This window comes from Macrotis lagotis, chromosome 8 (assembly GCF_037893015.1).
Source record: "Macrotis lagotis isolate mMagLag1 chromosome 8, bilby.v1.9.chrom.fasta, whole genome shotgun sequence".
NCBI classification, from domain to species: Eukaryota; Metazoa; Chordata; class Mammalia; order Peramelemorphia; family Peramelidae; genus Macrotis; species Macrotis lagotis.
This window is the reverse complement of record NC_133665.1, coordinates 48,217,945-48,233,604: the sequence shown is the minus strand read 5'-3', so window position 1 is coordinate 48,233,604 and position 15,660 is coordinate 48,217,945. Positions and strand designations below refer to the sequence as shown.

At 45.0% G+C, this 15,660-nt stretch overlaps 1 protein-coding gene across 1 annotated transcript in view; it reads right to left on the bottom strand.

Annotated features, from left to right (window-relative positions):
• Window positions 1–15,660, bottom strand: part of CORO7 (coronin 7) — a 141,560-nt gene that overhangs the window by 67,879 nt on the left and 58,021 nt on the right. The window contains exons 8-9 of the mRNA XM_074196844.1: window positions 10,343–10,429; window positions 9,520–9,602 (exon numbers count right to left, since the gene is read on the bottom strand). Of these exons, the coding sequence (XP_074052945.1) occupies window positions 9,520–9,602; window positions 10,343–10,429 (170 nt within the window). The remainder of the gene's footprint in view (window positions 1–9,519; window positions 9,603–10,342; window positions 10,430–15,660) is intronic.

Here is a 15,660-nt window from a genome sequence, read left to right as displayed (position 1 = left end):
AATAGCTAGGCCTCAGCTATCCCATTAGACTACAAAGCCAATCTAGGCCTCTCCCCAGTCTGATCTGTCTGGCACATCCTTTCAAGTCGGAACACTAGGTAGCAGAGGAGATAGAGCACTGGTCTTAAGAGTCAGAAGGACAGGAGTTCGAGTCCAGCCTCAGACACCTGACACTAACGAGCTATGTGACCCTGGACAAGTCAGTTAACTCTGCCTCATGTCCAGAGCCATCTCTAGTCATTCCAAATCATATCTGACCACTGGACCCAGATGGCAGAGCGGGGCTGGTGACTTAACACATCTGCGGTGGCACCCCCCCAATCCATGTGCTCTTGTCATGGCATCATTTCCTTGATGTCATGGTTTTCTTTGAGAATGAAGGACAAACATCATCATCCTTTCAAATCAGGATAGCCTAGTGATTGCTCTGACTGCCTGTGCCAAAAGGTCATCAGTGAGTCTGTGAGAGTCTAATTTGCCTTCTCCCCAGTGGAAGCAGGAAGGACAGCCTGAGAGGTGAGAGAACTCTTGTCCTAGGTTCTGACAGCAAAGGAAAACCTAGCTCAGACTCTAGTGACAATGGATCTATGCCTCAAAAATCTTTTTCTATAACATCACTGAGCTAAAAATGAGCAGCTCCTATCTGTCTCAGATTGGGACTTGTTGAGTGCTTAATTTTCTATTCAGTCTTTGGAGAGACAGGTCACAGTTCTGTCAACTTTTTCTGCTCTGGACAAAAGCAGTAGGTGCCGTTTTCTCTAGGGTACTCCTGGTTCCAAGTTTCATTTTCCCCCTGGTCTTTTTGGAAGAAAACACACTAGCACCTTCTCTTTTCTATTTACAGGTACTACTCCACATTCATTTTTGATTGAGAGGCATGCCCTCCACCCAAACCTGCTAGAATACAGCCCTTTCTGTGTCTCTTACCCTATTATTGCCATCAAATGGTATATTCTAGTATTTTCAAATTTATTTGCCCAAGATTAACCTCCCATCCCCCATCCCCAATCCCCCATCTTCTCCACCAGACAGCTTTTAAAAAAAACATCTCTTTAGCTCAGAGACTGGTATTATCATAAGGACCTAATAAAATCTTTTTCATTCATTTAGCCCTAAGAAAATAAAAACAGAGGAAAACACAGAATTGTCACTTCAAGAGGCAGTAAGCAAGGGAGAGTCCTGGATTGTTTTAACCTGGATTTGAATACCTATTAGTGTGACCTTGGATGAATCCATTTCCCACTAAGGACATCAGTTTCCTTCTCTGTAAAGTGGGACTGGAGGTTGAAGTGGGGAATAGGATGAAGAGATGTTCTGTAAGGTCACTTCAGGTTTCAAATCTATGGATTTAGGGGAACAGGAAACCTTTTTCTTAGAATCTTATCTGGTCCTTAATGGCCAATACCATTCCAGGATAAAAAGTTCCACTTCCATGAGTCTACATTTGTTACATATCTAAGATCTTGACTCAGGAGTAGACCCAGGAAATGGGAATCCCACCAGACCTCTAGCTCTACTCTTTTCTAAGCTAGGGTCATCTTGGTTCATTGAATGAATGTCTGGAGCCAGTATTTCTCTGCCATCATCATTCTGCCACTCAAACTCAACTTTTCCAAAATAGAAGTCAATACTCTTCTAAAACCCATTGTCTTCTGAACTTTTTTTTTTAAAAGATTTTATTTATTTTGAGTTTTACAATTTTTCCCCATTCTTGCTTCCCTCCCCCCACCCTCCACAGAAGGCATTTGAACTTTGATATTTCTGTTGAGACCCCCATCCTTCCAGTCATATAGGATTGAAAACTGTTAGGGAAGACTTTCTCTCTTACTTCACATATCAAATGAATGGCTAAATTCTGTTTCTCCCTCCAGAAAATCCCTCCCATATTACCATCTCTCCCATATTACCTTCCCTTCCCCTACGACTGCAGTTTAGAGCCTCATCACCTCTCACCTGGACCACTCCAGCAGCTTCCTAATTCATTTACTTTAAGTTGCAACGATTCTCAATTGTTTCTAGGAGCAAATAGAAATTTCTGTTTTTGGTCTTTCAAAAACACTGTGTGGTGCGTGTGCATGTGACATTTATTTTTTGTCTTTTTGTCCCCAGTGTATGACATATAGCAGGCACTTAATAAAGACCTACTAAAGTAACTGATTCGGTAGAGAACTGCTAATATGCTTCCTGGCATAATTCACTAACTATGGGGTGGTCCAGCCCTGGAGATCTTCAGGTGAAGAGAACAGATGATTAAAGTGAGACAAGGTCCTCAAGTACATGTGCCATTAGTCCTGACCACTTTATGGGTTTTGCTTAGGGGTCTTTTAATGGCAAGGGTGAAAAAAAGATCTTTTAAGAGAAAAAGGCTTGCTAGCAGAAATCTGGTCTAAAGGAAACTCTTGGATATTCAACCCAGGAAAATCAAGAAAGGTAAAGAAGGATGTAAGTACAGGACAACTAAGTCCTTCAAGGGTTCCTAGGTTCTTATCTAGATCACTGTCAACAGTTCGAGGGTTTGGTGCTCAGAATGGTGCAACAATTCCTGGTGGGACTATGCCCAGGATTTTGTAAGAACCCAGGAAATGGGAGTGTCTTCCAGGAAAGTTGTCTGCTTGGAGAGGGGTTACGCCAGAAAGAATAAGTTGTTTGGGATAGATAGGGAGGACAGAGAAAGCATCAAATATCCTGCACATACTGGATTACTCAAGGATATTTGAGCAGACTAGCACAGTATCTTTTGGGTTTTGGGGGGTTTTTTTGAGGTGGGGAGAGAAAAGGAATGAATCTCAAACTTCATAAAATTTCTCTGCCTCACTGAGATGATGATTCAGAAGTGTCTAAAGAGACAGTGAGTTAAAGGGAGGGTGTGAAGTCAGAGGTGACTATAGTTTACTACAAAGAACTTCACTGGGCTTCAAATCTTAAATCCTGGATCCAAATCTTAGCTCTAAACACTTAAGGACCATTTGAATAAGACATGTGCTTAAATCTGTTTCTTCACCTACAGATTAAGGACAATGGTAACTGATACTACTCACTGCACAGATGTTATACAAAACACCCGAAAAATGTGGTTCTTTTTCTACACTAAATTTCATGTGATCCTCCCAACAGTCTGAGAGAGAGGCAACATTATTATTACTGCCATTTTCAAAATGGGGAAATAGGTAGAGATACATTAAGCTACTTTCTCAAGGGGGGGGGGGGTCTGATTCAATGGACCCTGATGTCACTGATGCAAAAGATTCTGATACCATTTTTCTTTTTTGTTTGTTTTTACAAGGCAATGAGTTAAGTGACTTGCCCAAGGTCATACGGCTAGGTAATTATTAAGTGTCTGAGGCCAGATTTGAACTCAGGTCCTCCTGACTCCAGGCTTGGTGCTCTATCTGATCCCATTCTTCTTTCAGGGTCTAGATGCTCTTTGGAGCCCTCAGGGATAGTCATCAAGAGACAGGCTAAGGGGAGGAAGGGGTTGGAGAAAACTCCCACTGGTTGCTGATTGTGACATTCTTAGTGTGGGCAAATACAGCTTAGAAATAAACAAAGTCTACAAAATCAGGCTTGATTGCTTTCAAGATTTAGGAAAAGAATTGAGAAAATGTAATAGTGCAGACTGAACTTAAGTGTATGTTATGTGGATGGGTTTTTTGTTTTTTATAGAGTTAGCACTTCCCTGGCTGAGAAGTCCCAGTGTTATTATTCCCATTTGACAAAGAAGGAAACTAATGTTCCAAGAAGGGACATGATCTGTGCCAGATCACAGAAATGATAACTGGAAGAAACTGAATTTGAACCCAGACTTTCTTACTACAAGCCCAGAGTTCTTTTCAATACATTGGGCCCAAGAGGAAAGAATGTCACAGGCCTTTCTGGCCTTGGGGGCTGGCTCTGTGGCTCACAAAATTGATGTCCCAGTCAAAGGGCTTGTGGCACGAGCCATCCAGGTGGCTCATTCATCAGCTGTGTAATAGAGGGTGCAGTATTGAATGGGCGAGGCCAAGCCCCTCCCCAGTCCTGGCTGGGGAGAGGGGGAGAGGGAGATTTCTGGAAAGGCTGAGTTCCATTAGGGAAGGGGAAGTGAGAAAGGCCTCCCTTCCCCCTACCGCGGGGAGGGAGCCTGCTGGGACTAGCTGTCAAAGGGGCCATTGTGGTCCTCCCAGCAGCTTTGTTAAATCACCAGCCCAGATTCCTCTGAAAATTGCTGCTGAGTAAATATTTTCACTGCCAGCCCAAGTCTGTTCCACAGCCCCAGTAGGAAGAGCTTCATTCTGAAGGGGGCTATAGGAGGGGACAAGGGTGGAGAAGCAGTAAACGCGGGCACTAGGAAAACCACAACTGTGTCCTAAGCTAGCCTTCTAGCAAGGGACCAGGCCCCTTCGGGGTGGAGGGGGGGGAAAGGGAAGGCATTCTCTTCTCAGCTACTTCTTAGCTTTTTCCAGCCCTCCTCAGGGCCCCGATTTCCCATTCCAGGAAATAGAAATGGGGAAGAAGGGTATTCTCATTTCTGAGACTTGGGAGTTAAGGGAAGACCTGGGGGGTTAGGGCTGGTTAATACCAGAACCTAGTGACCTATGGGGGGCTCAATGCAGCTGCATCCCCTTACATTGAAATATGAAGAAACTGTTTCCATAGCAACACTTCTGTGAAACAGGCTGTATATGGATTATAGTCCCATTTTACAAAAGAGGGAAAATGACTTCCTCAAGGCTGAAAAACCAGCAAGTGGCAGAGTGGGGGAAGCTCGACAGCAGTACTCTGGATTCCTCCATCTGACAAGGCTGAACCTTCCTAGGCAATCACCATCTCACCTAGCAGGATCTCTAACTGTGGAGTAACGGGCTTAGAGACTTGTAACACATAGTGACAGGTTGGGGAGAGCTCTTTTGTGTCATCTTTTTTTTTTTAGGTTTTTGCAAGGCAAATGAGGTTAAGTGGCTTGCCCAAGGCCACACAGCTAGGTAATTATTAAGTGTCTGAGACCAGATTTGAACCCAGGTACTCTTGACTCCAGGGCCAGTGCTTTATCCACTGCGCCACCTTTTGTGTCATCTTTAAGCAGATTTGTTTCACCTCTGTGGCTTTCAGTCCAGGGTTCCCTCCCAGACAAGCACAAGAATGGAGTCTGGTGTTCTGATGCTGGGTTTACCAATGACTTAAGTTGTTACATTTCTGCAGAATGCTGGAGTTCCCCAAAGGAAATGTTAACTGGTTTGAAAAGAAGGGTGCCTGACACCATCTCTAGCCCTGAGTTAATGAAGGATCTCCCAATTGCCAATGAGTAGGGAATATCTATAATACAATGGACTTGAAGGAGCTTGCACCATTCTAATCACCCATTGATCTTGGGCAAGTCATTTAACTATCATGAACAAATCTTTCATGAAATGAGTGTTTTGATCTCCAACATTTTTCCTTTCCAGATCTAATATTCTATGAAAATTCCCTAAGCCCAGAATCCAGGGGCTGCCCCTCATTCCTGTCCATCAAATCATCCCACCTCTAAGGAGGAGCGAGGGCTGGTCTGGAAGAGAAGAGTTTGGTATTAGAAGGGAAGACAGTGGGTTTTAGTCCTAGTCCCAGGACTAATTTATTATAAAGTTTTAAAAATTAACTTCTTCCATAGAAAAGATATAACTATCTGTACAAGAGGCATAACAATCTCTTGACTACCTTACACAGCTGTTGTGAGGCAAAAATGTCTAGACAATGGATGGAAAAGACTTTGGAAAGTGAAAAGCATTGTGGGGGGAGAAAGCCAGGCCCAGCTGTGTTCTCAAGGCAAAGGTTAAAGAGGTAGGGAATGGCTAAGTGTAAAGGAAGAGAGAAGGAACTGAGGGAAAGCTCAGGATCCCAAAGTTGGTTCGACCCCTGGTCTACCCCCAATAAGCTCCTGTAAGAGCACACACTGTTCTAGCAAAGTAAAGTAAGAGATTCTGGGGAGAGAACAGGAAAAAGGGAATGCCAAGCTGCCCGACCACCGGCGCCCTGCTGTTGATGCCATACAAACCATCCATTAGAGGCCGGAAATGCTTGGCCACTTCCAAGATCAAGTTAGACAGAAAAAAGGGAAGGTCTTTTGGACCTCAAAGACAGCCTGAGGTACCTGGGGCTGAAAGGAAGTTATCCCTCAGATATAAGCTAGATCCCTATTGGGGGCTGCTTGCTATTTGCAATAAGCCTCTGGATTTCCAAAGGACTGCCTTTGTTAAGGGTGAAGAGTCTAATGGTAAGGAGGGAGGGCTGGGGGCGCCGTGTGATGACTGGCGGCCCATCTGGGAGTGATTTGAGAGATTCCAGAGCTCACTGGCCCCGGGCAGCCTGCTGGGCTATTCTTAAACCCTATAATTATGGGTTCAGCATCGTCCAGTGGTACTGTGGGTCCTAGAACCATTAACCCCTCTGAGGCCCAGGGGATTGGGCCATGTTGTTGCTGGGGCAGGGGTGACTCAGTCGGGGGAAGAGAAACAGAATTGAGGTAGGAAGGGGGGAAAAGATACACAATGTTCAGTATCACATGTGCTGGGAGCAGAGCCCAGAAGGCAGGAAACGGTGGGTGGAGGGCAGGGCACCACAGACTTAAACATTGATGTTTCGATCCCTAGGTGGAGCCCACTGGGTTATTTTTCTGGGCCTGGTCAGGCCAACCTGACAAAGGGAGAGCTGTCAGAGGGAGGAGAAGAGATACAGTGTGCTATAGCACTGTATATTTGAGAACTCTAGATTTGGAATTTTAGGACTGGATTATCATCGCAGATCTGTCTACTAATTCTGTGACCCTAAGCTACTTCACTCCCTCACAGCCTTGGTTTCCTCATTTGTAAAATGTTAATAGCAGTCCTAATCACATCCTTTTGCTTGTTCCATTTACCTCACAGTCAATAGGAAGAAAGAACTTTGTAAAATATAAAGAAATGTGAAATGATGATTTTTTTATTTTACTTTTCATTCTTGGACCTCTGCACATAATACATGATTAATAAATGTTGAATGAATTGAATTGGTCTGATTCAGGACCCTGAGGGAAGCCAGTGGGTAGAGAATAACCAGATCTGATCACCTCAGGACTCTGCACAAATTGGATCCAATCCAACAATTTATTAAACCACAGAGCCCGAATGCAAGAGGCTTCTCAATGACTCCCTCACACCCAGAGTGGTTCATCAGGCATTGAACTTGGGTTCAATTATGAGGTTGCATAGTGATCTGTTTGTCCCACTGATCTGAGTTTTCCATTATTTGTTTGACTTTTCCTTCCACTAGACTGTGAGATTCTTGTCTTTAAACTCCAAGGTCCATCTGGGCCATGGCCCAGGGCTCTGTAAACAGTAAAGTAGGCACCTAGCAAATGGGTGTGGGGTGATCTGTGTGACTGGTATCCTTAGTAGAACAACTCTCAAAGGTCCCCCCCTTGGCCACTCCAGCACATAGGGCCCATCTCACCTCATGATGATGAACCTAGAAACAGGGATATAGGTTCTAATCCTGCCTATGCCTGGCTGGCTTGTCTGCTGGGTCTCAGTTTCCAGCTCTGACAATCTCTGCTCTATGTTCAAAGGTCCTTTCCTTCTAGCACTCCCATTCCATAGTCACAGGATTACAGATCTAGAGCTGGAAGGGACCTTAGAGTCTAGCTGGTCTAGGCCTCTCATTTTACAAGTTGTAAACTGTGGGCCAGGGTGGATCTGTTACTTGTCTGGATCACACAAGTTGAATTTTAACCTAGCTCTCTTTCTGCTATGTCCCTCCTCAGGGCTTCTTTTCAACATCGATATTCTATGATTTTTAATCCTGACAGCAGTATCCTAACAGTACCAGAAAAACTGGTGAGAAATATCTATGGACTCTAAGCTTTGATCAGAGGCAAGCAAATATGTGTTGAATGTGGAAAAGGGAGATTCTATTCTCAGAGCTCAGGAGGAAGCAGGCTAACAGGCCAGGAATCCTGGATCCCAATGAAAGCTTTGCTGGCAACCCCAGTCCCACCTTTCTCCTATGGAGCTGAGATGACCCCAGAGGGGTGGACGGTGCTGTATACAATAACCTCCCCCACCCATACAAACACTTAGCAGGACTCTACAAATATGGATGTAGGAAGGGTTGCAGATGAGTGGGCTGGTTTGGCTCTGGCCTCCATACCCAGATATTCAGGTCCTTTTATATGATGCAGCCCCACCCCCATGACCAACTGTACTTGAAGTTGCTTCTAACTCTCTAGATCAGGGGTTCTTAACCTTTTTTTGCATCATGATCCCTCCTCCCACCCTTTGGCAGCCTGCTAAAGCTTAATTATCCCTTTTCTGAATAATGTTTTAAAATACATCAAATGACTACAAAGAAAATCAATTATAATAAAATACAGATATCAAAATATTAAAAACAAATCTATATATCTCAGGTTAAAAACTCCCTGCTCTAAGATGAATTCAGCCTACTTCCTTAGCTTAATTTTTCCTAGTTGAACACTTCACTCCAGGGAGGCTTATCTTCTCATCCATCTCCAACCTCTCACCATGAACATGGTGTGCATGTCTGCCCCCTTTGTCTTTGCTTACACTATTTCTCCTAGCTTTCTGTCCCCCCTTCCATCTCTTTTTCTCTCCCTCTCCCTCCCTCCTTTCCTCCATCTCCCTCTTTCTCCTTTCCTCTCCTCTCCAAATGCTACAAGCATCAAAGCTTGCCTCAAGTTCCTCCAGGTCATCATTTTTTTTTAGCCTTTCCAGCTAGAATTAATCCTTCTGCCTAATGAATTCCTACTTTTTCTTCGATATCCACTTCAAATCTCCTTTTTCTATGAAGGTTCCCCAGATCCTGCCAGTTAGTAATGATCTTTGCTAACTTTAAAAGTTAGTCAGGACCACATGATTTAGTTCTTAATTGTTATCCAGTTCCTCCAAATCACACTTGGATGCACTCTTATAAAGCAAGGGCCTCACAAGGCTGCCAGCACTTACACACTGACAATAAAGACTTGATCAATGTTGACCCAAACAGAAAAACTAAGGTCTGGGGGATGGTAAAAAGTCAGCTTCTAACCATCCCAAGATAGGGTGTTTGATTTAGGGCTGGAAGGGGTTGTAGTGTTCATCTAGTCCATTGGAAAATGAAGTCCAAAAAAAATTAAAAGATTTGCTCAAGGTTCTCAAAATCTCAAGGTGCAAAGTCAACACCTAAGTCCAGGTGTTCTACCCTATACCACTGCTAAAAGTGATGCAGATCAAACTCATCATCACCACCAGATAAACTGGGTCCTGAGCCCACTTTGATTTAAAGTCTCCTCAATAAAAACCTTCAAAAGCCATACCTCCACATGAGACTCCCTGCTCAGCTAAGGCATACCCTGGAATCTTGAAGTCAAGGGTATTTGTTAAATATTTGAAACTGAGGTGGACAGCTTTCTTTCTTGCTCCCCTCCCCAAGCATCACAATGAAGAATGTTTCCTTGACCTGCTCCCCTGCTCCCACCTCACATCCTGAGCACACTTATACCCACAGTCCAGGGAACATGGAAGCTCCTACCCGGGAGAGGTGTTGAGGGTGAAGGAAGTGAGAGCGCTGGAGAAGCAGCGAGTGTCCCACAGCTTTACTTCATGCTCTCGCATCTATAAGAGATCAAGAGGTTCAGAGTTATCAATTTTGACCAAGGACCCTGAGGGGTTCCTTTATCCTCAGGTCAATACAGTCTAACAGGAAGTAAAGTTTGTACTCAGTTACTACACCTGCTGTCTCACCAATGGGATTAAATTAGGAAGGAAGCAGGGTATGAGGTGAGGTGGGGTGAAGCAGTATCCTAGAGAAGAACATGAAATGGACAGGGAGTCTTTTCATTCCTACTAATCCCTTACAGCAGCATCCCCTCCTCCCAGACTTATACTTTCACCCCAGACTCCTTGTCCTCTGCAGGGGATGACCGTGGTTCTGAGGGTCAGGGTTAGCTATTCCAAATGGAATTTGTTGATTTCGGCAGCTTGGTCCCTTGGGGGCTCTGAGACCTGGCTGTGTGACTGTGGCCGTATATGGGCACATTTGGGGCAAGACACCCCTGGCCCCACCCATCCCCTGGGCAGGCGAGTGACCCCTTTGAGCTCATGCTGGCCCTGCCCATCTCTAACTCCCCTGAGAAGGATTTCTTCCTCCCAAAATACATACATACACACACACACACACACACACACACACACACACACACACAAACGAGTTGTGGAAATTAGGATATCTCCTCAAATGAGATTATCACATATACCAAGGAAGGATAATTGTTTAGGCTTACATGGGCACAACCCTCTCCCCACACAAGGGACTCTGGGACACTGACCAGTTCTGTCCCCCAAGGAGACCATACCTGGTTTAATGCAGTAGATAGGAGGTGATCCTGAGAGTTGGTCCAAACCAGTCGGCTGTCCTTGTGGTTCTCGTGACCCTGGGTACTCTGAAAGAGAAGGTCCATTGGGGAAGAAATGAGATATCTGCCTATTTTCCTAAAACAGAACTGGTCAGCCCTTCCTGGAGACTTGAAAAGAGCACAGAAGAGAACCCTTTGCAATGAAGGACAGCCATCAAACTAATAACAATATACATTTCTATAGTGCTTTAAGATTTTAAAAGTGCATTCCTTAAAACATCTCTTTGGGTAGGTTCTGCAGATATCATAGCCTCATTTTGTAGAGGAAGAAACTAAGACTCAATAAGGTGACATGACTTGTCCAAGGTCAACCCAATCCAATTAACATTTATTGAATGCTTAGGGTGAGGGCAAGGATCTGAACCCAGGTGTTTTTTCCTGACTTCAAGTTCAGAGTCAATTAACCCAGTCCCTGCCTAAAAAAATGAGAGCCCTCAGAAACAAAAGCCCAGGGGATAGGGGGGATGAGAAATCAAGACACTAGAGTTACTAGTTATAATGTAAAAGATAACTCTTCTTGGTGCAGTCCTAGACCACCCTAATTCCCTAGGCCTTGCCTCCAGACTAGGGATGGGGCAAATGACTCACAGACCTATCTGGCCATGACTCAGAGGCAGGAGTATGGTTTCCCAGACTTGCTCTTTCAGGTGCTAGTACATAAAAATGTTATCCTCTTCCTCCCTAGCATAGTGTCATCTATATAAGCAGAGAGACAGGCAAAGTTTCTTGAAAATGACAGAAAACAGGGTAGAGGCCTTTGGGGCTCTGACCCTAGGGCTTGTAGCCAAAATGAGGACTGCCAGGTGATGAGTAAGGCAAGTAGGAGGTGGGGGAAATGGCAGTTGAGAGGACAGGAGAAAAAACACCATCTGTCATTCCCTTCATGCTCTTCAGTGAAACCATCTACCCTGAATCCTACTTTCTAGGGGCACCTATTCTCCCTCTGTCATCCAGCCCCCTCTAGGAGAGGAGCTTCAAGATATGTTGCTGCTGAGTGGAGGTCCTGGGTAGGGTGGGAGTGCTAATCTGAGGGCATGGAAGCAAGTGTGGGCCACGTCGCACCTGCTCAATCTTCAAGCCCTTTGAAAAGAGATGGAGATAGAAACAAAAGGAGATTTTGAAAAAGAGCCTGTTAATAAAACCTATTGGTCATTGGCAAGGATCTGTAGGAGTGAGGAAAACTGGCTTAATACTAAGGAAAGAATCAAGGACAGGAAGATGTCTGTTTTCTAGAGGCAGGGGCCAGTTTATGGATGGCAGTACATTTAACTCCAGCACTCCACCTGATGATATTACCTGAGAGACTGGAAACCTATATGCTCTCCCAGGGTTCAATATCCCCTCCAAAAGGCCAACAAGGATTCTTCCTGCTAGGTATGAAGAACCCACTCACTAAAGCTGCAGTGGCATCTAGGACCAGGTATCTATTCATGCACCCCCACCCCTACCTCCAGGCTCTGCTGAGAGCTGGCTTTCCAACTTGGCTCTGCCTCAAAGTTCAAATTTGAAGATTCCTTTTCCTCTTTCCTGTGCCCCCAAGAAGGCCTGGTTCTAGTTCTCATTCTGTAACTTCCTAGTGTGTGAGCTAATTTCTCTGAGCCTTGATTCCCTCTATGAAAGGTGGGCAATTGGTAACTTGGCTATGATAACATGATAGAATCTGAGTCATAGACAGTCCTAATATCTCAGGGCTATAAAGGACCTCAGAGATCATATCTTGTCCAACCTCCTTATAGAGAAGAAAATGGAGACTCATCATGGAGAACTGATTTACCCAAAATCATAAAATAAATCTGTGGCAGGTCAAGGACTTAATTGAGACACAGTGGCAGGGCCAGGGTGTGGTGCTCCTTCTGGATCAAATGGCTTCAGAATTACAAAACCCAGTTCAGGCACTACCCCACTTTCGGATACCATTGTCTAGCATTCTAACATTACTACAGAGTGCAACTACAACGGGCTGGACACTTTGTTAGAATGCCAGACATATGCTTGCCAAAAAAAAAAAAAAAAACCTATTCTATGGAGAACTCATACAGGGCAAGCACTCACAGAAGTAGGGAGGGATACCAAGACACCTTGAAGGTATCATTGAAGAACTTTAGAATTGACTGTACAGCTTGGGATACACTGGCACAGGACTGCTCAGCATGCCTGCATCAGTGAGGGTGCAGTGCTCTATGAGGAAGGCAGAACTGAAGCAGCTCAAAGAAAACATGACATATTTTAAGTTCAGAGTATCCAACACAGGTGTCCACATGGACTATTTGTGCCCCATCTGTGGTAGAGAATTCCAAGCTAGCATTGGTCTGATCATCCACAGTTGGTGACACTGTCATGTGTCTCAAACATTGTGATGTCATTTGGGTCCTCTTTGATAATGAAGGACAAGAACCAATGAACTTATCCTCTATAATACTGATGACAGCTCTGTTTCAAACACTCCAGAGACAAGGAACCACTGTCTACTGAAGTAGCCCATTATACTTTTAAACAACCAATTATTAGGTATTTCTTCCTCATACTGGCCAAAATCTTTCTCCTTGTGATTTCCACTCATCAATGTCCTTTCAGTTCTAGATTCTGTGTGACACAGATTAGTTTCATATGGGGATGGGATGGTAGATGGTTGAGTGCAGAAAAAAGGAGGTGATATGGTAGGAAGCCCAGGGCACCAATATCTGCTGGTGATGGGAGAACATTAGGACATGGGGTACCTAAGTAGGAAAAGGAGAGAAACCCGGGGAGAGGTAGATTAGTATGAAAAGAGAATAGAAAGGATATCCGGGGAAAATTCTATTTTAACAACTATGTCCAGGGTCAACCATGGAGATAGGGCATAATGCCAGGTTATGTGATGTCCCTGGAGAAGGCAGAGAAGAAATACCCTCCTTAAATGCTCCATTTAGGGTCAGGGAGCTGCCAGTTGGGAGACTTCAGGGAAATCAGGCTGACAGAGGGCAGGATATCACACCACGGCCCTGTCTCCCCCACAGAGTCCCAGAAAGGAGTTGTGCTGAGGAAGGGGAGAACTGGAGTGGGGAGAGAACTGGGGGTTGGGGGGGGGGGTGACAAGAGGAAAAGAAGGAAATATGAACATCCCTCCCAGTCACCCGGGCCCCTGGAGCCTGAGAGCGTGGACTCTGTTACCAAAAATAGCTCACCCCAAACTGTGGCCAGCTTCCTCTGTGCTTCCCACGATCTCCTTGGGAACAAGGAAGGCAGGCAGCCCTGCTTCAAGCAACTTCTCTCCTCTTCTCCCGACCCCCACTAAGACTGACCCCAGCGTGGGAGACACTGCCCCTCTCATATCCCCCTCCCCCAAGAGGGACAATCTGAAACAGCCCGATGTCATTAAAAGGGTCTTTTCTCACCATTCCCTTCCCTCTTTGACTTAACTCAACACAGGAAGTTAGTGCTGAAGCCTGAGAACCAAGCCCCCAAAGCAGCTCTCCCCAGAGAAGTAGGGCCTGGAGGTCACCAAAGGGACTAGAGGAAAGCTGACAAAATGTCAGTATCACCTATGAGGACCACCAAGGAGGAGTCCTTGTTTGGGGCCTAATGTCCCAGTATTAGAGATTATCTCCTTTTGTTCTAGGTCTTTCAGAGTTCCCTATGTGAAACAGTCAGAGAACCTGAGTTCAAATCTTGACCTGGCCACTTAGGTGACTTTGGTTGAGCTACACAATCTGTTTCCTCATTTATAAAATGAAGTGTTTCGATTAGATGGATTTGAAGGACACTTTGATATTCTATGATCTTTTAGGAAAGCAGCATAGTATGGTGGAAAGGGCATCAACTTTGAGTTTGTATTTAAGTGCTACTCTTTTCTTGCAATTACTTTTCTCACAACCGGAGTAGGTATTGCTCTCCCACTTCACAAAGGAGGACCCTGAAGTTGGAAGTATTTAAGTGATTTGACTAGAGTCACAAATCTATTAAGTAGCAGACTGCATATGTTCCTTCTCCAGGAAGGGCCCAGGCACGAGGAAGAGAAGAAAGGGTTGTCCCTCATCCCAAGCCACCCCAGGACTAAATTTATTCCATCCCCTCTTCTGCTCACTCTTGAATACAGTCCCAAGCTTTCTGAGAGATATTTATACTCTCCTTCCTAAATCACTGGAGTGGAGAGAGATCCACATTAACTGTCTCCCCACCAAAAGGAAGAAACCAAATCTGAGTTTTTTAAAAAGGAAATTATTCCTCTTTGACTTACAAAAATCCAAGAGAGGAACAGGCTATCTATTTAGACCCTTATATCACTTTCTCCCTCTAAACTCCCTGTGTTTCCAGTCCCAAGGGAAATTCAGAGCGCAGGGGTTACCTCTGAGACTGTTGGACCCTGAGCCAAAAGCCACAGGAGAAGATAGAAATGGCTTGGCCTGCTCACCAGATTCCCCACCCACCCACCCAGGGAATCTCTCACTCCAGTGCAAAATCTTCCATAGAAAGCTGCCCTTCCCCTTCATTTAGCAAGGCAGTGACCCCAGATTAAAGCTCCTCCCTCACCATCTCCCCAAATCACAGAAGTTTGAGGATTGCCCTGAGGCCAGGCCAGAGGTCTGGGGTGGATCCCACCCAAAAAAAGCAATCTCTGTATTGGTATCAAACAGGCAGCTACAGTTTCCCCATTTAGAGAGATTAGCCAACAGGAAGCCAATCCTGATGCCTTCATGAACCCCCTTCTCTTGTCCATCACACACATATACTCTCAATCAAAGGTCAGGCTGGCCCCACCTGGATCTCTCCAACCTGCCCCCTTGGGAATCAGCATAATAACTGGGCCTCCCAGTCCCCAGAGCCCAGCTGGAGCTTTCTCCAGTGCATAGCAGGCATTCCATCTATAGATCAGTCAAATCCCCCACTAGGTCTCCATAGTAACATTTCCTGTGTGTGGCAACCAGGGCTCAAAGGGAAAGCGGCTCAATGAGTATGGTCCAGGGGCTCCATCCTTGCAATTCTAAGTTTGGGGAGTAGGGCAGAGAGGAGAAAAGTACAGTGAGATGGGGAAGTCCATGCACCAAAGAAGAACTTACATAGCAAGGAAAAAGCTAGAAGGAGGTCTGGGAGAGACTGAGGTATTGGTGCAGAAAACAAGAGACAAGCAAATCCACTACTCAGAATCTAAGTTCACATACCAGGAAGATGGTATGAAAATAAAAATAAGATCCCTGGATGGGAGTCAGGAGATCTGGGTTCAAAAGTTGACTCAACCACTTACCAGACTTGTGACTTTGGGCAAATCACTTTCTCTGAGC